The sequence below is a fragment of the Ranitomeya imitator genome, chromosome 1 (genome assembly GCF_032444005.1).
Source record: "Ranitomeya imitator isolate aRanImi1 chromosome 1, aRanImi1.pri, whole genome shotgun sequence".
NCBI lineage: Eukaryota > Metazoa > Chordata > Amphibia > Anura > Dendrobatidae > Ranitomeya > Ranitomeya imitator.
In genome coordinates, this window is record NC_091282.1 from 613828741 (window position 1) to 613853873 (window position 25133).

General features: G+C 47.5%; 2 protein-coding genes across 4 annotated transcripts in view; both read right to left on the reverse strand.

The window, feature by feature from the left end:
- Nucleotides 1-5004, reverse strand: part of ARHGAP30 (Rho GTPase activating protein 30) — a 203005-nt gene extending 198001 nt beyond the window's left edge. Inside the window, exon 1 of the mRNA XM_069726268.1 lies at nt 4727-5004. Coding sequence (XP_069582369.1) covers nt 4727-4832 — 106 coding nt within the window. The 5' untranslated portion in view covers nt 4833-5004. The remainder of the gene's footprint in view (nt 1-4726) is intronic.
- A 451-nt stretch (nt 5005-5455) lies between these two features.
- NECTIN4 (nectin cell adhesion molecule 4) overlaps nt 5456-25133 on the reverse strand; it is an 81044-nt gene continuing 61366 nt past the window's right edge. For 2 of the 3 annotated variants that reach the window (XM_069726290.1, XM_069726300.1), the window contains exons 6-9: nt 16027-16174; nt 8720-8801; nt 7855-7926; nt 5456-6921 (exon numbers count right to left, since the gene is read on the reverse strand). In XM_069726290.1, the coding sequence (XP_069582391.1) occupies nt 6628-6921; nt 7855-7926; nt 8720-8801; nt 16027-16174 (596 nt within the window). In that variant the 3' untranslated portion in view covers nt 5456-6627. Of the gene's footprint in view, nt 6922-7854; nt 7927-8719; nt 8802-16026; nt 16196-25133 lie in introns of all 3 variants that reach the window. The other variant, XM_069726281.1, reaches the window with a different exon arrangement.

Consider the following 25133-nt stretch of genomic DNA (forward strand, 5'->3'; position numbering starts at 1 on the left):
GGATCCTCTATATACTTCACCACAGAGGAGAGCTGACAGATCCTCTATATACTACACCACACGGGAGAGCTGACAGATCCTCTATATACTACACCACACAGGAGAGCTGACAGATCCTCTATATACTACACCACACAGGAGAGCTGACAGATCCTCTATATACTACACCACACAGGAGAGCTGACAGATCCTCTATATACTACACCACACAGGAAAGCTGACAGGTCCTCTATATACTACACCACACGGGAGAGCTGACAGATCCTCTATATACTACACCACACGGGAGAGCTGACAGATCCTCTATATACTACACCACACAGGAGAGCTGACAGATCCTCTATATACTACACCACACAGGAGAGCTGACAGATCCTCTATATACTACACCACACAGGAGAGCTGATAGATCCTCTATATACTACACCACACAGGAGAGCTGACAGATCCTCTATATACTACACCACACAGGAGAGCTGACAGATCCTCTATATACTACACCACACAGGAGAGCTGACAGATCCTCTATATACTACACCACACAGGAGAGCTGACAGATCCTCTATATACTGCACCGCATAGGAGAGCTAACAGATCCTCTATATACTACACCACACAGGAGAGCTGACAGATCCTCTATATACTACACCACACAGGAGAGCTGACAGATCCTCTATATACTACACAACACAGGAGAGCTGACAGATCCTCTATATACTACACCACACAGGAGAGCTGACAGATCCTCTATATACTACACCACACAGGAGAGCTGACAGATCCTCTATATACTACACTGCACAGGAGAGCTGACAGATCCTCTTTATACCACACCACACTGGAGAGCTGACAGATCCTCGATATACTACACCACGCTGGAGAGCTGACAGATCCTCGATATACTACACCACACAGGAGACCTGACAGATCCTCTATATACTACACCACACAGGAGAGCTAACAGATCCTCTATATACTACACCACACGGGAGAGCTGACAGATCCTCTATATACTACACCACACAGAAGAGCTGACAGATCCTCTATATATAGTACACCACACAGGAGAGCTAACAGGTACTCTATATACTACACCACACAGGAGAGCTGACAGATCCTCTATATACTGCACTGACAGATCCTCTATATACTACACCACACAAGAGAGCTGACAGATCCTCTATATATAGTACACCACACAGGAGAGCTAACAGGTACTCTATATACTACACCACACAGGAGAGCTGACAGATCCTCTATATACTGCATCTCACAGGAGAGCTGACAGATCCTCTATATACTGCACCACACAGGAGAGCTGACAGATCCTCTATATACTGCACCACACGGGAGAGCTGACAGATCCTCTATATACTACACTACACAGGATAGATCCTCTATATACTACACCACACAGGAGAGACGACAGATCCTCGATATATACTACACCACACAGGAGAGCTGACAGATCCTCTATATACTACACCACACAGGATAGATCCTCTATATACTACACCACACAGGAGAGCTGACAGATCCTCTACATACTATACCATACAGGAGAGCTGACAGATCCTCTATATACTACACCACACAGGAGAGCTGACAGATCATCTATATACTACACCACACGGGAGAGCTGACAGATCCTCTATATACTACACCACACAGGAGAGCTGACAGATCCTCTATATACTACACCACACAGGAAAGCTAACAGATCCTCTATATACTACACCACACAGGAGAGTTGATGGATCCTCTATATACCACACCACACAGGAAAGCTGACAGATACTCTATATACTACACCACACAGGAGAGCTGACGGATCCTCTATATACTGCACCACACAGGAGAGCTGACAGATACTCTATATACTACACCACACGGGAGAGCTGACAGATCTTCTATATACTGCACCGCATAGGAGAGCTAACAGATCCTCTATATACTACACCACACAGGAGAGCTGACAGATCCTCTATATAATGCACCGCATAGGAGAGCTGACGGATCCTCTATATACTACACCACAGAGGAGAGCTGACAGATCCTCTTTATACTACACCACACGGGAGAGCTGACAGATCCTCTATATACTACACCACACAGGAGAGCTGACAGATCCTCTATATACTACACCACACAGGAGAGCTGACAGATCCTCTATATACTACACCACACAGGAGAGCTGACAGATCCTCTATATACTACAACACACAGGAAAGCTGACAGGTCCTCTATATACTACACCACACGGGAGAGCTGACAGATCCTCTATATACTACACCACACGGGAGAGCTGACAGATCCTCTATATACTACACCACACAGGAGAGCTGACAGATCCTCTATATACTACACCACACAGGAGAGCTGACAGATCCTCTATATACTACACCACACAGGAGAGCTGATAGATCCTCTATATACTACACCACACAGGAGAGCTGACAGATCCTCTATATACTACACCACACAGGAGAGCTGACAGATCCTCTATATACTACACCACACAGGAGAGCTGACAGATCCTCTATATACTACACCACACAGGAGAGCTGACAGATCCTCTATATACTGCACCGCATAGGAGAGCTAACAGATCCTCTATATACTACACCACACAGGAGAGCTGACAGATCCTCTATATACTACACCACACAGGAGAGCTGACAGATCCTCTATATACTACACAAGACAGGAGAGCTGACAGATCCTCTATAAACTACACAACACAGGAGAGCTGACAGATCCTCTATATACTACACCACACAGGAGAGCTGACAGATCCTCTATATACTACACTGCACAGGATAGCTGACAGATCCTCTTTATACCACACCACACTGGAGAGCTGACAGATCCTCGATATACTACACCACATAGGAGAGCTGACAGATCCTCTATATACTACACTGCACAGGAGAGCTGACAGATCCTCTATATACTACACCACACTGGAGAGCTGACAGATCCTCTATATACTACACCACACAGAAGAGCTGACAGATCCTCTATATACTACACCACACAGGAGAGCTGACAGATCCTCTATATATAGTACACCACACAGGAGAGCTAACAGGTACTCTATATACTACACCACACAGGAGAGCTGACAGATCCTCTATATACTGCACCACACAGGAGAGCTGACAGATCCTCTATGTACTACACTGCACAGGAGAGCTGACAGATCCTCTTTATACCACACCACACTGGAGAGCTGACAGATCCTCGATATACTACACCACACAGGAGAGCTGACAGATCCTCTATATACTACACCACACAGCAGAGCTGACAGATCCTCTATATACTACACCACACGGGAGAGCTGACAGATCCTCTATATACTACACCACACAGAAGAGCTGACAGATCCTCTATATACTACACCACACAGGAGAGCTGACAGATCCTCTATATATAGTACAACACACAGGAGAGCTAACAGGTACTCTATATACTACACCACACAGGAGAGCTGACAGATCCTCTATGTACTGCACCACACAGGAGAGCTGACAGATCCTCTATATACTACACCACACAAGAGAGCTGACAGATCCTCTATATATAGTACACCACACAGGAGAGCTAACAGGTACTCTATATACTATACCACACAGGAGAGCTGACAGATCCTCTATATACTGCACCTCACAGGAGAGCTGACAGATCCTCTATATACTGCAACACAGGAGAGCTGACAGATCCTCTATATACTACACCACACAGGAGACTGACAGATCCTCTATATACTATACCACACAGGAGAGCTGACAGATCCTCTATATACTACACCACACAGGAAAGCTGACAGATCCTCTATATACTACACCACACCGAAGAGCTGACAGATCCTCTATATACTACACCACACAGGAGAGCTGACAGATCCTCTATATACTACACCACACATGAGAGCTGACAGATCCTATATATACTACACCACACAGGAGAGGGGACAGATCCTCTATATACTACACCACACAGGAGAGCTGACAGATCCTCTATATACTACACCACACAGGAAAGCTGACAGATCCTCTATATACTACACCACACAGGAGAGCTGATGGATCCTCTATATACCACACCACACAGGAAAGCTGACAGATACTCTATATACTACACCACACAGGAGAGCTGACGGATCCTCTATATACTGCACCACACAGGAGAGCTGACAGATACTCTATATACTACACCACACAAGAGCTGACAGATACTCTATATACTACACCACACAAGAGCTGACAGATACTCTATATACTACACCACACAAGATAGATGATGCCTCCCTTTATAGGAGCGATAACAGGTTATCTGTGATTCTCTTTTTTGGCCTCATTTCGTATGTTTGAACTTACAGAGCTATTACTAATTTGAGTTCTTCGCCATAAACTTCAATATAGCCCACTCTATTAGTTGAGACCTACACCAGTGTAGAGGCCCAGTCCTGGGAAAATGCTCTTTTTCTACTGGTCTCACACAGATGTCAGTTTCTAACCCATTGAAGTCCTTGATGTCTCTCTCTTCTGATTATTTGTATTTCTGAAGATTCTGGGTCATCAGGATGCTCGGAGGTTAGAAATAGGAACATGGTATTGCTGGCACAAAACCACCAGAATCCAATCTCCAACAATGCTTTCAGATGTTTCATGGACAAGTACACAGTAAGTGTAAGTAGACAACTATCATCACCGTCACTCACCTTCCTGTCCTGACATTTGGAGATGTTCCAGCAAATCACAACCAAAAATTTTGTCTTTGACGGTCTTCTTCTTTACTCTCTGTCTGGCCTTCATGGCTAGTGACATGGCTGCAGACGAAGACACCTGGCTTCCTGGATGTGTTGACCTTTCATAGAATTAGTACATCCTCTGTCACCTGCTGCTACTTTAATTCTATACTTTTTCCTTTGGAGAAAATTAGATGCAGAACTTAATACTGCTCAGGATGTGGTTCTGGTGGAGGAAGCAGCCGTGTAACAGCGGCGATTACTACCCTGACGTGATGAACGTTGCACCAAGCTCCTGCCCCTTTTCTGCTTTGAATATAATGATTAGAATTTAGAGGAAGCCTCAGTTACTGTCTGAGAACCACATCCTGTGTAGAGCATCACCCAAACCGCAGAACATTGTAAGAGTAAGAATTGAGGAGCAGGTTGTTCTCTAGCACACGTTAGTTTTCATGACCTAACCCAATTGTTCCACCATCAGGGTGTGTATGGTGGGAGAGTTGGCCTTCTGGACTGTGTCCTAGAAACACAAAGCAGTTTTGGATTTAGTACTACACGAGTCCCATGACTGGTGCAGAAAGGTTGTTTCCCTGAACCTCTGCAGGAATGTACTTTCACCTTCTCTGGATGTGCCCCACACCTGTAGGCCGACATGATAATGAACAGGATAGTGTCACTGGACATGTAGACGCGGACACTAGATGGTTTCACATACCAGGTTATGTGATTTATAGACATTGAACTTCAAGTTTTAATCAGCTTTGTACAAGAATTTCCCTGCAATGACGAGAAAACCACCCCGACCCAACATAAATACTGTCCGTAGAAAATCTATACAGCACATATAAATAGCGAGACATTCCACTCGTCTTACGCGCCCTTAGAATCGGCTGAAAAGAAATTTACATCAATATGTACAAATCGTTGTTTTGGGGTAACCCCTGGAAAATAACAGTAGTCAACATGCATGGTTCCCATTTCTCATGGTTGTCCACAGTAAGGCTTCTTTGATAGGAAATTATACCACATTGTCATTGACATTATGGGGCGGAGTGTGTTCTATAGTCAGAGGCCACACATTTGCCATAGAGGGAGGGCACACTATAGGAGGGTTCATGTATAATAGTAGGTGGGCTTGCGTGTAGAGTAGGCGCATGTGTGACAGAAGGAGGGATCGCGATTTTGTTAGCGAATATGGTGGAGGGAGCTTGTCTTATAGGCATTGTTTTTTTCTTATAAAGAAGGGCGAGTTGCCTGCGTTTGCCCTATTAACAATTCTCTTTATCCGAGCTGACATTTCACAATGGTCCTGTACTGAGTCATGCTGGAGAAGACTTCCTTCCTCTTCTTGAATGCTGGCAATGTACTTGCTGCAGTTACAAGTTCAGATTTACACAATTATACAAGCACAGCAGAGGCTGCTCGTCCATAGTACAACATGTTCATTGCTCACATTTATTAGGCCAGGATGGTTTGCACTGGTCAACAGGCCGAAATATCCAGCAGAGCATAGAGTCTATTGCTGACCCACCCCAGGTAAATCAGTGCTAATGTCAAATGTTCAAGACCACTGAAGAGGATGCAGCAGCCATGACTGGGGTGGTAGGCTCATTTTGGGTGATCCAAGACATGGCTCCATCCATCTTCAACTCCCCACTTTGAGATTGGCACATTTGGGGGATATTATCAGATCATCATCATTTAATGATTGCAGGTTATCATGAATGTCTTGAGAAAGTCCAATTTTTTTAGTGGCCACATAATGTCCAGTGGCTAAGGAATGTCCTGGTGTATCCATAAAGAAGACTGTTCACATATATTGTCATGTACCCACAATGTGAACATCTCACAGGGGTGGAAGGTCACAGTTACAGTTATACCAAGTGTCCTCGGCCATTTATATAGATCCCATTCGTAGTTGGCTTGGCTCGAAGAGTCCCATTTTCCTGATAGAAATGGCTCATCCCTTGCTTAATGAATGGCTGGGTGGACAGTACTCCTGTGCTCCCTCTGTCGCTTAGCTCAAGTTCTTTCTCCTCTAGAGGTTCGTCCTCTGCGTCCTCTTCCTTCACCTCCTCATCAGGAACTGTGGCCAACAGCTCAGTCTGAGTCTCTATTTCCCGGACAGTTGTCAGTGTGCTGTAGCTGCGTCTGTCCACCTCTTCTCCCTGATGGGCAGCAACAAGTGTGTTAGGTTAATATAAGACAAACACTCAACTGAATGTAGCCTACATCATATAACAGGACGCCGTGTTGGGGTAACATGATCGTCCTGTCTGCCATGTCCGTTCATCTACATGGCAGACTAATCCGCCAGATAGGGGAGATTGTAGACAGTTTCCCTTCTCCCTATTACCACTGACCCTCTGATGTCGGATCACAAGATATGAAGAATGCTAACATAATGAAAACCAGCTAAGGTCTCAGTACTTGCCCCATGTGGCAAAGGGGCCGCCATGTTATATCACACAAAGTAAGTTTGTTATGATAATGACCCGTGGCAGAGCTACGAGCCCCCGCATGGATTACCGCTCCTCAGGGGCTCTTGGCACACACTGCATAGCGACTTGGGTATAGTCCATGAACTTGGTATGGCAGATATGGGCACGGATTGGTTGGAGAATTAACATGCACCCATCTTTGATTCATGAGGAAGGGGCCCACATTCTATTTCTACACATGGGGCCTACACTATTCATATGTGCCTCTGCCAATTATTTCTAGCTCTAGCCAACAAAAGCCAAAAACAACCACCAAGGTGACCACTCATTGCTGAGCAATTTACAGGTAAGAGTCTTCAACTAACTGTATGAGCATGGCCCCCGTTACATGGAGACTGACAAACGTCCATCCAGGTTCGCCAGGCAGCAGAAGGAAACGGTGGTGCCTCTTATGCCCTCAGTAGAGATATTTGCTTGGCCTCCTACATCCCATTATTATGAGGGTCCCGGTCATCCACATAAGGCCCCTTCAACTTTCCATAAGTATTGTGGCCTCATGTGAACGATCTCCTGCATATCTTCATTAATGAGTGCCATGCTGGGGTGGGGTTCACACGCTATTTGTCACATTTCACCCTGTGTATAATGGAGGATCCTCACCATCATGGAGCTGATACTGGGGTCCCTCAGACTGTCAGGGTGATGTCCTCTCAGGTTCATGCTCTCCTCTAACTAAAACAGAAACACAATTATCATGAGGTCCAGGTATATATATATATAAAGAGCCAGTCCTGGACCCGGCAGCTGCTTCCAATATGGCTGCCCCCCAAGAATTCCCCATCCTAGTTCCCTCTTTTTATTATATACATTGAACACAACATCCTTTATCTATGAATGTTGTGGCACAGGGAGATTATATACAGACGGTACAGATGCAAAGCCTGTGTGTGGGTGCGTGCTTCTGCACCCGGACAGTGTGTGTGTCCTTGTGTCTGTATCTGGGCAGTGTGTGGATACCTGTGGCCTTGTGTCTGTACCCGGGCAGTGTGTGGATACCTGTGTCCTTGCCTCTGTACCCGGGCAGTGTGTGTGGATAGCTGTGTCCTTCTGTCTGTACCCAGGCAGTGTGTGGATACATATGTCCTTGTGTCGGTATCCGGGCAGTGTGTGGATACATGTGTCCTTGTGTTTGTATCCAGGCAGTGTGTAGATACCTGTGTCATCGTTCTGTAAATGAGCAGTGTGTGGATACCTGTGTCCTTGCCTCTGTACCCAGGCAGTCTGTGGATAGCTGTGTCCTTGTGTCTATACCCAGGCAGTGTGTGGATACCTGTGGCCTTGTGTCTGTACCCAGGCAGTGTGTGGATACCTGTGTCCTTGTGTCTGTACCCGGGCAGTGTGTGGATAACTGTGTCCTTGTGCCTGTACCCAGGCAGTGTGTGGATACCTGTGTCCTTGCATTTGTACTCGAGCAGTGTGTGGATACCTGCATACGTGCATCTGTACCCAGGCAGTGTGCAGTTACCTGCATCCGTGTATCTGTACTCGCTGTGTTAGAGTTCAGTCTCCGCCGCGACGTCTGCCTGGATAATGTTGAAAGCTCCTCACTGAAATACACCAGAAATTAACCAGATGGATCAATGTGTAACCACTCCACCCTCACATGGATCCGTTACTGACCGCTCCACCCTTACATGGATCAGTCACTGACCGCATCACCCTCACATTGACCTGTCACTGTCCTCTCCACCCTCACATGGAGCCGTCGCTGTCCTCTCCAATCTCACATGGATCCATCACTGTCCTCTCCACCCACGCATGGATCCGTCACTGACTGCTGCAACCTCACATGGACCAGACACTGACCACTCCACCCCAATAAGGATGGACCTGGTACTGACCACTCTCCCCCCACATGGACCTGGCACTGCCTGCTTTCCCCCCACATGGACCTGGCACTGACCGCTCCTCCCTACATGGACCTGGCACTGACCGCTCCACCATCACACAGACCAGTCTCTGATGACTCCACCCTCACATGGACCCTGTACTGACTGATCCCCCAAAATTTGGACCTGGCACTGATCCCTCCACCTTAACCCCTTTACCCCCAAGGGTGGTTTGCACGTTAATGACCGGGCCAATTTTTACAATTCTGACCACTGTCCCTTTATGAGGTTATAACTCTGGAACGCTTCAACGGATCCCAGTGAATCTGACATTGTTTTCTCGTGACATATTGTACTTCATGACAATGGTAAAAATTCTTTGATAGTACCTGCGATTATTTGTGAAAAAAACAGAAATTTGGCGAAAATTATGAAAATTTCGCAATTTTCCAACTTTGAATTTTTATGCAATTAAATCACAGAGATATGTCACACAAAATACTTAATAAGTAACATTTCTCACATGTCTACTTTACATCAGCACAATTTTGGAACCAAAAATTTTTTTTGTTAGGGAGTTATAAGGGTGAAAAGTTGACCAGCAATTTCTCATTTCTACAACGCCATTTTTTTTTAGGGACCACATCTCATTTGAAGTCATTTTGAGGGGTCTATATGATAGAAATTACCCAAGTGTGACACCATTCTAAAAACTACACCCCTCAAGGTGCTCAAAACCACATTCAAGAAGTTTATTAACCCTTCTGGTGCTTCACAGGAATTTTTTGAATGTTTAAATAAAAATGAACATTTAACTTTTTTTCACAAAAAATTTAATTCAGCTCCAATTTGTTTTATTTTACCAAAGGTAACAGGAGAAAATGGACCCCAAACATTGTTGTACAATTTGTCCTGAGTACGCCAATACCCCACATGTGGGGGTAAACCACTGTTTGGGCGCATGGCACAGCTCGGAAGCGAAGGAGCGCCATTTGACTTCTCAATGCAAAATTGACTGGAATTGAGATGGGACGCCATGTTTCGTTTGGAAAGCCCCTGATGTGCCTAAACATAGAAACCCCCCACAAGTGACACCATTTTGGAAAGTAGACCCCCTAAGGAACTTATCTAGAGGTGTGGTGAGCTCTTTGACCCACCAAGTGCTTCACAGAAGTTTATAATGTAGAACCGTAAAAATAAAAAATCATATTTTTTCACAAAAATTATCTTTTCGCCCCCAATTTTTTATTTTTCCAAGGGTAAGAGAAGAAATTGGACCCCAAAAGTTGTTGTACAATTTGTCCTGAGTACGCTGATACCCCATATGTGGGGGTAAACCACTGTTTGGGTGGATGGGAGAGCTCGGAAGGGAAGGAGCGCCGTTTGACTTTTCAATGCAAAATTGACAGGAATTGAGATGGGACGCCATGTTGCGTTTGGAGAGCCACTGATGTGCCTAAACATTGAAACCCCCCACAAGTGACACCATTTTGGAAAGTAGACCCCCTAAGGAACTTATCTAGAGGTGTGGTGAGCACTTTGACACACCCAGTGCTTCACAGAAGTTTATAATGCAGAACCGTAAAAATAAAAAATCATATTTTTTCACAAAAATTATCTTTTCGCCCCCAATTTTTTATTTTTCCAAGGGTAAGAGAAGAAATTGGACCCCTAAAGTTGTTGTACAATTTGTCCTGAGTACGCTGATACCCCATATGTGGGGGTAAACCACTGTTTTGGCGGACGGGAGAGCTCGGAAAGGAAGGAGCGCCGTTTGACTTTTCAATGCAAAATTGACAGGAATTGAGATGAGACGCCATGTTGCGTTTGCAGAGCCCCTAATGTACCTAAATAGTAGAAACCCCTCACAAGTGACACCATTTTGGGAAGTAGACCCCCTAAGGAACTTATCTAGATGTGTGGTGAGCGCTTTGACCCACCAAGGGCTTCACAGAAGTTTATAACGGAGAGCCGTAAAAATAAAACAAAAATTTTTTCCCTCAAAAATTATTTTTTAGCCCCCAGTTTTGTATTTTCCCGAGGGTAACAGGAGAAATTGGACCCCAAAATTTGTTGTCCAATTTGTCCTGAGTGCGCTGATACCCCATATGTGGGGGGAAACGACTGTTTGGGTGCATGGGAGGGCTCGGAAGGGAAGGAGTGCCATTTGAAGGCAGACTTAGATGGAATGGTCTGCAGGTGTCACATTGCGTTTGCAGAGCCCCTAATGTACCTAAATAGTAGAAACCCCCCACAAGTGACACCATTTTGGAAAGTAGACCCCCTAAGGAACTTATCTAGATGTGTGGTGAGCGCTTTGACCCACCAAGGGCTTCACAGAAGTTTATAATGGAGAGCCGTAAAAATAAAACAAAAATTTTTTCCCACAAAAATTATTTTTTAGCCCCCAGTTTTGTATTTTCCCGAGGGTAGCAGGAGAAATTGGACCCCAAAATTTGTTGTCCAATTTGTCCTGAGTGCGCTGATACCCCATATGTGGGGGGAAACCACTGTTTGGGCGCATGGGAGGGCTCGGAAGGGAAGGAGTGCCATTTGAAGGCAGACTTAGATGGAATGGTCTGCAGGTGTCACATTGCGTTTGCAGAGCCCCTAATGTACCTAAACAGTAGAAATCCCCCACAAGTGACACCATTTTGGAAAGTAGACCCCCTAAGGAACTTATCTAGATGTGTGGTGAGTGCTTTGACCCACCAAGGGCTTCACAGAAGTTTATAATGGAGAGCCGTAAAAATAAAACAAAACTTTTTTCCCACAAAAATTATTTTTTAGCCCCCAGTTTTGTTTTTTCCCGAGGATAACAGGAGAAATTGGACCCCAAAATTTGTTGTCCAATTTGTCCTGAGTGCGCTGATACCCAATATGTGGGGGGAACCCCTGTTTGGGCGCATGGGAGGGCTCGGAAGGGAAGGAGCTCCATTTGGAATGCAGACTTAGATGGAATGGTCTGCAGGTGTCACATTGCATTTGCAGAGCCCCTAATGTACCTAAACAGTAGAAACCCCCCACAAGTGACACCATTTTGGAAACTAGACCCCCTAAGGAACTCATCTAGATGTGTTGTGAGAGCTTTGAACCCCCAAGTGTTTCACTACAGTTTGTAACGCAGAGCCGTGAAAATTAAAAAAAAAAATCTTTCCCCCCAAAATTATTTTTTAGCCCCCAGTTTTGTATTTTCCCGAGGGTAAGAGGAGAAATTCGACCCCAAAAGTTGTTGTCCAATTTGTCCTGAGTACGCTGATACCCCATATGTTGGGGGGAACCACTGTTTGGGCGCATGGGAGGGCTCGGAAGGGAAGGAGTGCCATTTGGAATGCAGACTTAGATGGAATGGTCTGCAGGTGTCACATTGCGTTTGCAGAACCCCTAATGTACCTAAACAGTAGAAACCCCCCACAAGTGACCCCATATTGGAAATTAGACCCCCCAGGGAACTTATCTAGATGTGTTGTGAGAACTTTGAACCCCCAAGTGTTTCACTACAGTTTATAACGCAGAGCCGTAAAAATAAAAAATATTTTTTTTCCCACAAAAATTATTTTTTAGCCCCCAGTTTTGTATTTTCCCAAGGGTAACAGGAGAAATTGGACCCCAACAGTTGTTGTCCTATTTGTCCTGAGTACGCTGATACCCCATATGTTGGGGTAAACCCCTGTTTGGGCACACGGGCGAGCTCGGAAGGGAAGTAGCACTGTTTTACTTTTTCAACGCAGAATTGGCTGGAATTGAGATCGGACGCCATGTCGCTTTTGGAGAGCCCCTGATGTGCCTAAACAGTGGAAACCCCCCAATTATAACTGAAACCCTAATCCAAACACTCCCCTAACCCTAATTCCAACGGTAACCCTAACCACACCTCTAACCCTGACACACCCCTAACCCTAATCCCAACCCTATTCCCAACTGTAAATGTAATCTAAACCCTAACTAACTTTAGCCCCAACCCAAACTGTAGCCCTAGCCCTAACCCTAACCCTAGCCCTAGCCCTAACCCTAGCCCTAACCCTAGCCCTAACCCTAGCCCTAACCCTAACCCTAACCCTGGCCCTAACCCTAGCCCTAGCCCTAACCCTAGCCCTAACCCTAGCCCTAACCCTAACCCTAGCCCTAACCCTAGCCCTAACCCTAGCCCTAATGGGAAAATGGAAATAAATAAATTTTTTAAATTTTTCCCTAACTAAGGGGGTGATGAAGGGGGGTTTGATTTACTTTTATAGTGGGTTTTTTAGCGGAGTTTTATGATTGGCAGCCGTCACACACTGAAAGACGCTTTTTATTGCAAAAAATATTTTTTGCGTTACCACATTTTGAGAGCTATAATTTTTCCATATTTTGGTCCACAGAGTCATATGAGGTCTTGTTTTTTGCGGGATGAGTTGACGTTTTTATTGGTAACATTTTCGGGCACGTGACAATTTTTGATCGCTTTTTATTCCGATTTTTGTGAGACAGAATGACCAAAAACCAGCTATTCATGAATTTCTTTTGGGGGAGGCGTTTATACCATTCCGCGTTTGGTAAAATTGATAAAGCAGTTTTATTCTTCGGGTCAGTACGATTACAGCGACACCTCATTTACATCATTTTTTTATGTTTTGGCGCTTTTATACAATAAAAACTATTTTATAAAAAAAATAATTATTTTGGCATCGCTTTATTCTCAGGACTATAACTTTTCTATTTTTTTGCTGATGATGCAGTATTGCGGCTCGTTTTTTGCGGGACAAGATGACGCTTTCAGCGGTACTATAGTTATTTATATGTGTCCTTTTGATCGCGTGTTGTTCCACTTTTTGTTCGGCGGTATGATAATAAAGCATCGTTTTTTGCCTCGTTTTTTTTTTTTCTTACAGTGTTTACTGAAGGGGTTAACTAGTGGGCCAGTTTTATAGGTCGGGCCGTTACGGACGCGGCGATACTAAATATATGTACTTTTATTGTTTTTTAAAGAAATGTATTTATGGGAATAATATTTTTTTTTTTTCATTATTTAGGAATATTTTTTTTTTACACATTTGGAAATTTTTTTTAACTTTTTTACTTTGTCCCAGGGGGGGACATCACAGATCGATGATCTGACAGTTTGCACAGCACTCTGTCAGATCACCGATCTGATAGCAGTGCAGGCTGCTTCACAGTGCCTGCTCTGAGCAGGCTCTGTGAAGCCACCTCCCTCCCTGCAGGACCCGGATCCGCGGCCATCTTGGATCCGGGCCTGGAGCAAGCAGGGAGGGAGGTAAGACCCTCGCAGCAACGCGATCACATCGCGTTGCTGCGGGGAGCTCAGGGAAGCCCGCAGGGAGCCCCCTCCCTGCGCGATGTCTCCCTGCACCGCCGGCACATCGCGATCATCTTTGATCGCGGTGTGCCAGGGGTTAATGTGCCGGGGGCGGTCCGTGACCGCTCCTGGAACATAGTGCCGGATGTCAGCTGCGATAGGCAGCTGACACCCGGCCGCGATCGGCCGCGCTCCCCCCGTGAGCGCCGCCGATCGCGCTGGACGTACTATCCCGTCCGTGGTCATGGGGACCCACCCCACCTCGACGGGATAGTACGTCCGATGTCAGAAAGGGGTTAATATAGACTAGTCACTGCCCCCTCCCCCCCCATGGATCGGGCACTGACTGCTCCACCCTCACATGGACCCTTCACTGACCAGTCTACCATCACATGCACCCTTCACTGACTGCTCCTCCCTCCCATGGACCAGGCACTGATCGCTTCATCCTCCTATGGACCCTTCACTGACCCCTCCACTGTCACATGGACCAATCTCTGACCCCTCTACTCCCTCGTGGAGCCAGCACTGACTGCTCCACTCTCAAATGCACCCGTCACTGTCCATTCCACCCTCACATGGATCAAGCATTGATTGCTCCACCATTACATGGACCCAGCAGTGACCGCTCCACCCTCACATGTGGCAATCACTGACTGCCACACCCTCACATGTAACAAGCACTGATCGCTCCACTTTCTCATGGATCTGGCACTGACCGATCCACCCTCACATGCATCCGGCACTGACCGCTCCACCATTTGGTTTCTAACTGGGAGAAATGCAAAGTACTACATCTGGGCAAGAAAAATGAAAAAAGCATATACAGAATGGGAGGAATAGAACTAAGCAACAGCATGTGTGTAAAAGACTTGGATATAATAATAGATCAGATACTGCGCATGAGTAAATAGTGTGATGCAGCAGCAAAAAAGGCAAACACAGTTCTAGGATGTATTAAGAGAAGCATGGATCTAGATCACATGAAGCAATTATCCCCCTCTACTCCTCCTTGGTCAGGCCTCATCTGGAATATTGTGTCCAGTTCTGGGCCCCATATTTTAAAAAAGCCATTGAAAAAATGGAGCAAGTTCAGAGCAGAGCTACCAAGATGGTGAGCGGACTGCAACTAATTCCTACAAAGAATGGTTAAATGATCTGGGAATGTTTAGCTTGCAAAAGTAAAAACTGAGAGGAGACTTAATAGCTGTCTACAGATATCTGAAGGGCTGTCACAGTGTAGAGGGATCATCATTATTCTCATTTGCACAAGGAAAGACTAGAAACAATGGAATTAAACTGAATGCGAGGAGACACAGATTAGATATTAGAAAAAACTATTTTGACAGTGAGAGTGATCAACAAGTGGATCAGGCTGCCATGAGAGGTGGCAAGTTCTCCTTCAATAGAAGTCTTCAAACAGAGGCTAGACAGACATCTGTCTGAGATTGTTTAGTGAATCCTGCATTGAGCAGGTGGTTGGACACGAGGACCCTGGAGATCCCTTCCAACTCTAACATTCTAGGATTCTATGATTCTCGCATGCACCGTTACCTGACCGGTCCACTCTCACATGAACCTGGCACTGAACGCTCCACCCTTGCATGCACCCGGCACTGACTGCTCAATCCTCACATGGACACTTACATTTTATCTGACAGTCTCTTGGTCTTCCTCTTGTGATGTCGGTTCACCAGGATGACGATTATCACTAGAATAACCACCAGGAGCGCCGTCACTACAGCCACCGACACGAGCGAGACTGACACCAGGTCCACCTTCCGGGGTTCACTGACTGGAGAAGTAAAAGACAGGACTAAGTTGATTTTTAGTAGATTGCCCCTCCACATCGGAGACCCCTAAAAGACATTATTACATTGGGAATCATATTTGGTCTGCAGGTCATGGAGCTCCAGGTTCAGGAGGCTATGAGGAACGAATGGTCATTACAACCCAAATGAGATCACTACGAGTCCCCCATGAGCACTACATGTACCAGCAGGTTATTGTTGGGGAGGTGGGGTGTGTATTGTGGATGCTTTTGGACATGAGGGCCGTGGGTGTTTCCGGCTGTAGAGCAGGAGATGGTGACATTTTTACACATTTAAGCTGCTCTTTGAAGTGCGGACTCCACCCAAACAGCACCTGCCTCACCGGCTGCTGCCTGCACTTACTGATGGTTCCACGGCAGATGACAGACATTTTAGTCTTGTACCGTGAGTTCTTTACAGTCAGAAGTAGAATGCTACCTTCTAGTTGCCAAATAGCAAACTGTTCACCTGCCTCATTATTTATTTACTAGCAGATATGACCACCGATCTGCAGGAAGGACCCAGACATCTCATCGTAAAAGCATCGTATCCTGGATGCCCACACTACAGCGGAGGAGAGACTTGTGATGTGGATAGGCCAAAGAGCACAGAGGTCCCGGTCACGGCACACACCCAAACTGTACAGTCATGACACACACCCACATTACAGCTGAGGAAAGACTTGTGATGTGGATAGGCCAAAGAGCGCAGAGGTCCCCAGTCACGGAACAACCCATACTATACACACGCACCCAAACTGTATGGTCATGATACACACCCACATTTCAGCTCAGGAGAGACTTGTGATGTTGATAGGCCAAAGAACGCAGAGGTCCCTGGTCACGGCACACCCCTAAACTGTAAGGTCACGGCACACACCCACATTACAGCTGAGGAAAGACTTGTGGTATTGATAAGCCAAAGAGTACAGAGATCCCCGGTCACGGCACAAACCCATACTATACGGTCAAGGTACACACCCAAACTATACGGTCATGGCACACACCCACATTACAGCAGAGGAGAAACTTGTGATGTGGATAACCAAACAGCGCAGAGGTTCCAGGTCATGGCACACACCGAAACTATACGGTCACAGAACACACCCACATTACAGCAGAGGAAAGACTTGTGATATGGATAGGTCAAAGAGCACAGAGGTCCCCAGTCACGGCACACACCCAAACTATACTGTTATGGCACACACCCACATTACAGCAGAGGAGAGACTTGTGATGTGGATATGCCAGAGCGCAGAAATCCCCTGTCACCGCACACCCAAACAATACGGTCACAGAGACCCACATTACAGCGGAGAGATAATGTGGCCAGGCCAAAAAGCGCAGAGATCCCCAGTCATGGCACACACCCACACTATACGGTCGCAAGACACACCCAAACTATGGGAAAATATGGACATTGGGTGTCAGCCCCCAACACTTGATTAAGTACAGTCACATTATCAAATGCCTCTTTTAGGGTTTAGTTCCTGAGTTGGGTGGTTTCAATGTTTCCCCCGGACAACTCCAGCTCAGAGATGTTGGCCTCAGTGGATGCTGCCTCATCCTCATCACCAGCAAGCACACAGAAGGGAAACTGGCTGTGGTCCAGGTGTCCTCCCTTTCCCTCACAAGTCCCAAAACAAAGCAAATTCTCTCCCTATTATAACAGGGTGTATTAGGGCTTTTTCTACACCATCCTCATGGAACTTGGTGCCACAGTTGTATCTATAACCACTCGGGCCACAGGGTAGTCTTTAGTGTCCCCCTGGATGCAGGGAATGTCCACCGTCTTCGCAGGAATCAGCCGATGAGGCACTGTGGGCTTCACTTCACAAAGACTACCAAACTTCATTTGCACTCCTTTCACTGATACAGAACATGCATGAGGCCCCTCACCTGGTTGAGGGACAGCAAAGGCAGGCATTGTATGCAAAATATGAGCAGCATTGTCCTATGTTGCAGTCCATTGGATCAGTGGTCATAGGGCAACGGGTACAACACCTCCATCACATCACATTATTCACCTCCTGGGTTCTTGGACGCCCCCAAATGTGGCTTTAGTTCCCCTATTGTGGGTGCCAGCCCCACCTTGGGAACCCCAGTATAGAGATGCTAGTGCAGCGCCCCAGAGATCTGGTCATTGCAGTAACGTCGCTCTGCCACTAAGGGGAGTGATGGTACGTCTGATGGCACTAAAGGAGTTCTTCTGACTAGGTATCACCAGCACACATTACACTTCACACTCTGGCCACTAGGGGGAGAAAAAGGCTTTATTTATTGGGCCACTCCTCACACTGGTAAAACTAGGGGTTGGATAGGAAGTTAGACAGAAGCTGACTGGGTTGGATTCAGGCAACATCCCGTGGCAGGGGGTGTTGCAGGGAGAAGATTCAGGGGGGGCCCTGTCAGGCGTGGGAACCTGGCAGGTACCTAGCGACGAGAATAGAACGTTACGGAACCGCGCCTGCACACCCGCGGCGGTATCCTAAGAAAGAGACACGAAGTAAAGGATATTGTGGACAGTGAGAAACGAGATCAAGCACAAAGGAGAGCCAGTAGGAGTCGTGCCCGGAGAACGGCAACATCCTACTGAGGCGCATAGCCAGTGGCCGGAACACCGAGGAAGTAACTGACTCTATGCCTTACTTCAAACTCCGCAGAACAGTTAATTATAGGTTGGCTGTCTACCTTACATCACCTAAGCAGTCATAGGGGGCAACGCGTGGAGAGGGGCGTCTCTAGGGTCCCAGAAGAACTCCGAGCCTACCCGTCAAACGGGTGCGTCCTAGCCATAACATACCTGGGGGACGGAGAACTAGAAAGAACTGGAACGAATTAGAAAGAAACGAGAATAGAAGTTGTGAGGACTATCCCGAATGCTCAGCAGGGAAGTACTACAACACACAGGCGCTAGTGGTAGGCACTGATTTCCACCTGCAAAGAGAACTCTGGATGTGCCTTCGGACCGGCCGGTCTCAGACAGCCTTGTTAACTGTGCTCTGGATTGAGGATCCTGAAGTCTTCAGTAAAGAGGTAAAGAGACTGCAACCCTGTGTCCTCGTTATTGTCAGCACATCACACCATCACCATCCACCTTACTGGGAAGCCCTGGGGACATACTTCACCTGTGGGAAGGTTTACCACCTAGCTGCCATCACATCACCCCAGTGGACCCCAAGCAGCGTCGGTCACCCTGACCGAATACCACAGGTGGCGTCACAAAACCTTGACAGACTCGCATCACCTTTCATTGGACGCCCCTTAGCAGGGTCACGGACCGGGTCCAGCCACCGTGACATCCCCAGAACTGAGCCAGCAGAGGACCGGTACCGAGTAACCGCGGCCCTGCGTCTGGGGGCGCTCCAACTTGGCATCACGAACAGGATTGTACTTAAGCCTGAAGAATCAGCTCTTGTGTGCCTTGGAACTGTGATTGAATTGTGCTTGAACCGTGATTTATTGCAAGGACTGTGTATTGCTGATTGTCGCATGATTCCCGCCAAAACCGCCGCCATTGCTGTGCCACGAGGAGCGCAGGAGAAGAAGGAGGGCGTGCCATGGGAGGAGATCGTGAAAGCGGCGCGAAAAGTTAGCAACCGCCCCCTCCGACTACAGCTGCAGGATGACAAGTTCGGGAACGGAGGAGCTCAAACCCCAGAAAATGCCGGAGCCTTGTGTGTGTGCCACCGCAGATCAAGGAGCAGAGATGATGACCAGCGGGTACCTGAACGACGATGAAGTGACCCAGGATCACTGCAACCCAGCGGAGCCGAGTCAGGGCTTGCCGCCACCGGGGGATCTGGACGCCCTGGAGTTGCCGGAGGAGGCATCGAACCACCCAACTCCAGACGTGGGGTCGGCAACGGCGAGGAAATGGAAGTCGGAGCTGTGCTGGAAGATCGCACAAGGGGAGCTGTGGTCAGGGTCGCAGCGGACTCCAGCGTCCTCGTCAGCGGAGCCGACCGACATCGGTGGAACCACATCAGACGCAGGTACCAAAAGCGACCCTGCCCCACCGACCGTTCCAGCTCCGGTGACCGCTCCCCATCCCATTGATGACTGGTCTCCCGCTACTGAGATTGTGGTGGCAGCCCTTTACACCATGAAAGGGATATTGCCCCCGCTGCCGACACCACTGGGTAAACCGATAGACGTGAGTCCCAGGGGGGTGGTCTTTGAGTGGGATGCTCCCTGGTTCCAACCGGATGGGTCCCGACAGGAGGGCTCCTATGTCATCAGGCTCACCTGGGATCAGTATAGACGAAGCTTGATTTCACAATGGAAAGACCGAGAACGAATGGAACAGGCTGTCCGACCAGAGGAACGGGTGCCCCTCGTTAATTGCTGCCCTGAGAGTTTAGTGAAACAGGGGATAGTGCTGGCCTTCCACCTGGGAAGGGGTTGTGGCTTTATCCTAGAGCCAGGACTGCTGACCGAAGTTTTTGTGACTAGCTGTAATGTAGAACCCCAGTCCCGCAGTGTACCTCCACTCCGAAACTTGTACAGAGGGGACCATGTGACCTACACCCGCCACTGGAGTGAGCGAGGGTGGTATGCCAAGAGAGTCAAACGCTGTGCGCTTGTGGTCGCACCATCTACGATCACGACCGAAACTGGTGGCGGTACTCCACTGACCCCTGACCCCATAGGACCCAGCACTACTACCCCGGCGTGTGGTGTCCTGATTCCAGAGTCTGCCACCGGCACTACCGTTCGTACCCAGACCACTGCTGGTTTGATGAAGACGGTGCTGGACAACAACACCGAGCCAGACCTTCCCCGCTCAGGAAGTGGTCACTACCAGCTGATGTCCTGTTACCTGCTATAGAAATAAACCTCGAAGACCTGAATTTGTACATAGTTACTTAACTGTTTGTTCTTCTTGTTGCTGCTGCTAAAACCCATAGGGGTTAGAGAGAGAGTCCTCCTGAGAACCGTAGAACGATAACTGGTTGCGACAATGACAGAAGGCCCAGCCAAGGAGCTAGGCGGTCCTGCATTGGTGAAGTTAGAAAGTGAAGAAAAAGTTGAGTTTGTCTTATAGTACTTTATAGTAAGCCTTTAGTGGGTTCAGCCTATACGCCCTTAAAGGAAAAGTTAAATTATTGTTCAGAAGTTGCACTTAGTAGAATACCCGGAAGGGTACCAGAAGTTATTTATAGTCAGAATGTTATTTAAAATATTTAAACTTATTTTGTTTGTAACGTTCAAGTGTCCTCACCTCCCATAAAGGGAAGCATTGTTCTAATTACTTGTTCAAGCATTCCAAAATTTTGTATGTCTTCTGCTAACATGTATTGTTGTTCTTCTTCCCAGACCAGGAGTACTGGATTTAACCGGTGGGGAGTGCAGCGCCCCAGAGATCTGGTCGTTGCAGTAACGTCGCTCTGCCACTAAGGGGAGTGATGGTACGTCTGATGGCACTAAAGGAGTTCTTCTGACCAGGTATCACCAGCACACATTACACTTCACACTCTGGCCACTAGGGGGAGAAAAAGGCTTTATTTATTGGGCCACTCCTCACACTGGTAAAACTAGGGGTTGGATAGGAAGTTAGACAGAAGCTGACTGGGTTGGAATCAGGCAACATCCCGTGGCAGGGGGTGTTGCAGGGAGAAGATTCAGGGGGGGCCCTGTCAGGCGTGGGAACCTGGCAGGTACCTAGCAACGAGAATAGAATGTTACGGAACCGCGCCTGCACACCCCGCGGCGGTATCCTAAGAAAGAGACACGAAGTAAAGGATATTGTGGACAGCGAGAAACGAGATCAAGCACAAAGGAGAGCCAGTAGAAGTCGTGCCCGGAGAACGGCAACATCCTACTGAGGCACGTAGCCGGTGGCCGGAACACCGAGGAAGTAACTGACTCTATGCCTTACTTCAAACTCCGCAGGACAGTTAATTATAGGTTGGCTGTCTACCTTACATCACCTAAGCAGACATAGGGGGCAATGCATGAAGAGGGGTGTCTCTAGGGTCCCGGAAGAACTCCGAGCCTACCCGTCAAACGGGTGCGTCCTAGCCATAACATACCTGGGGGACGGAGAACTAGAAAGAACTGGAACGAATTAGAAAGAAACGAGAATAGAAGTTGTGAGGACTATCCCGAATGTTCAGCAGGGAAGCACTACAACACACAGGCGCTAGTGGTAGGCACTGATTTCCACCTGCAAAGAGAACTCTGGATGTGCCTTCGGACCGGCCGGTCTCAGACAGCCTTGTTAACTGTGCTCTGGATTGAGGATCCTGAAGTCTTCAGTAAAGAGGTAAACAGACTGCAACCCTGTGTCCTCGTTATTGTCTGCACCTCACACCATCACCATCCACCTTACTGGGAAGCCCTGGGGACATACTTCACCTGTGGGAAGGTTTACCATCTAGCTGCCATCACATCACCCCAGTGGACCCCAAGCAGCGTCGGTCACCCTGACCGAATACCACAGGTGGCATCACAAAACCTTGACAGACTCGCATCACCTTTCATTGGACGCCCCTTAGCAGGGTCACGGACCGGGTCCAGCCACCGTGACATCCCCAGAACTGAGCCAGCAGAGGACCGGTACCGAGTAACCCGCGGCCCTGCATCTGGGGGCGCTCCACTAAGACCCCTTGCTTCCACAAGGAACTCTCAACCACCTAGTACTTTTCCACCAGGTCATTGGCATTCTGGGGATCTTCCTGGGCAGCCTAGGATTGCACCTGCCTCAGAAGGGAGTGTATGAAACTGTCCTTGACGAACCTATCCACCATCTGTGCTGGGGAGGAAGATTCAGGTTGCAACGCTTTTTGGACCAGGTGTAGGAGGTTGAACGTTTGGGAACTTGTCAGAGTCACTCCTAACCATACCAAAATCTCAGTTTTCATCTCGACGTTCTCTTTTGCATCCTGTATGGTCAGGTTATAACAGGCTTTCTGCAGTTCCCCTGTCGGATGTTGCACCAGAACCTCCACCCATGGCTTCAGAGGCAATTTCTCCCGTTCCGCCACCCTTTCGAAAACCATCACCTGGAGTCAACTTTCACAAGGCTCTCCATACCATCTTCCTCACATGTGAGTCATCACCTTGATTTGGGGGTGCGGTCGTTGCCCTGCCACAGATCAAATCCACTTGGAGTTCCATCTGCTGCTCCTGCCATAGCTGTTATTGCTGGAGATTAGATTGCACCAGTTGCTTTATCAACTCCTCCACGTTGTTGGCTTTCACTCCTGCAGCCGCTTTTACCCAGGACATCTGGTATCTCTGCGGCAGTCTCATTGCTCCTCATGATTCATGCCCGTGCTTCTAGCATCAATTGTAGGGTTTCTACTCACTCAGCTGTGGTTGAGGTAGGCACATGAAGAGGGTTTCAGTAAAATGTCCAGGCTGGTTTGCTAAGACTCCATAAACCACTCAGGAAACCAAACAAAAAGACAGCCTTTTCTGCCACAAAGTGAAAACAGAAAGTAAATAGTCCACATAGTAGTGCGGGTTCACCCGCTCAGGATAGTGTCCAGCTCTTGATTCCTTTAGCAAATGCAAACAATACAGCTCCAGACACTGAATGAGACAACTGGTCCCCTTTTTATATGTTATACCACACCCCAGGGGTAGGGATATGTGAGTCAGTCCCACCCATCTCTTTGACTGCTTGAAAACCCAGCCCTGATACGCCCTATTAACGGTCTCAGCACTATACCTGCTGGAGCCTGCATTCTCGGGCTTACATAATTAAGACAACCAATTTCAATGGTATATTTCTTCCTTAGAGGCAATGTTACAACAGTCACAGCACACACCCATATCATATGGTCACAGCACACTATATGGTCACGGCATGCATCACTCTATATGGACACGGCATGCACCCGTACTATACAGTCATAGCACCCAGCCAAGCTATAAGGTCACAGCACACATCCATGATATACGTCACAGTCCTAGGCTATACAGTCATAGCACCAAGCCAGACTATACAGCAACAGCATCCAGCCAATCTATATGGATATAGCACCCATCCATGCTATACTGTCACAGCACCCAGCCTCACTATACTGTCACAGCACTAGCCCTACAATACGGTCACAGCACCTAGTGACGCTATGCTGTCACTGCATCCAGCCTCGCTATATGGTCACAGCACCCAGTCACACTATATGGTCATAGAACCTAGCCCCGCTATATGGTCACAGCACCCAGTCACGCTATACGGTCACAGCACCTAGCCTCGCTATATAGTCACAGGACCCAGCCCAGCTATACAGTCACAGCACCCAGCCCTGTTATACAGTCACAGCACCAGCCTCGCTATATGGTCATAGGACCCAGCCCAGCTATACAGTCACAGCACCCAGTCACGCTATACAGTCATAGCACCCAGCCTCGCTATATGGTCACAGGACCCAGCATCACTATGTAAGGGGTCACAGAGACTGGGGAATGCCCCCAGCCCTTTTAAGCATGTCTTGATTGAAGCTGGTACTAAATGCTGTATGTTCAATATGTACATCTTGTGTTGCAGAAATGGTTTGATGCCCTTACCACTACCTGGTTAGTGTCTTTCTTGTATATGTTTTATGTCTTCCATGCTGCTAAATGTATATATTTATAATGTGTCATATAATGTGTTATAGGGAAAGTGCAGTACTATAATTAGCACACTTGGCGTAGTATAGAGTTCAGCCACTAGAGGGGGGCATGTTAGAATACTATAGAGAAAGTTACATAGAGCTAGGAACTAGATAAATTAGGAGGGGCCTGCTGTGGGTAAGATAGGAGCATTTCCTGTATTGAGTATGTGAAGACAGGTAGCCGGTACAGCTCAGAGGGCAGGGAGCCCCAGGCATTCCGTAGGGCTTCAGAGCCTAGGATAACACAGTGACCCCGTAATGTTACCAAGGGAGAAACCCAGCCATCCAGGGCCAGTAAGCCAGAACAGCAGCAGAGACAGCAGTGATAGGAACTG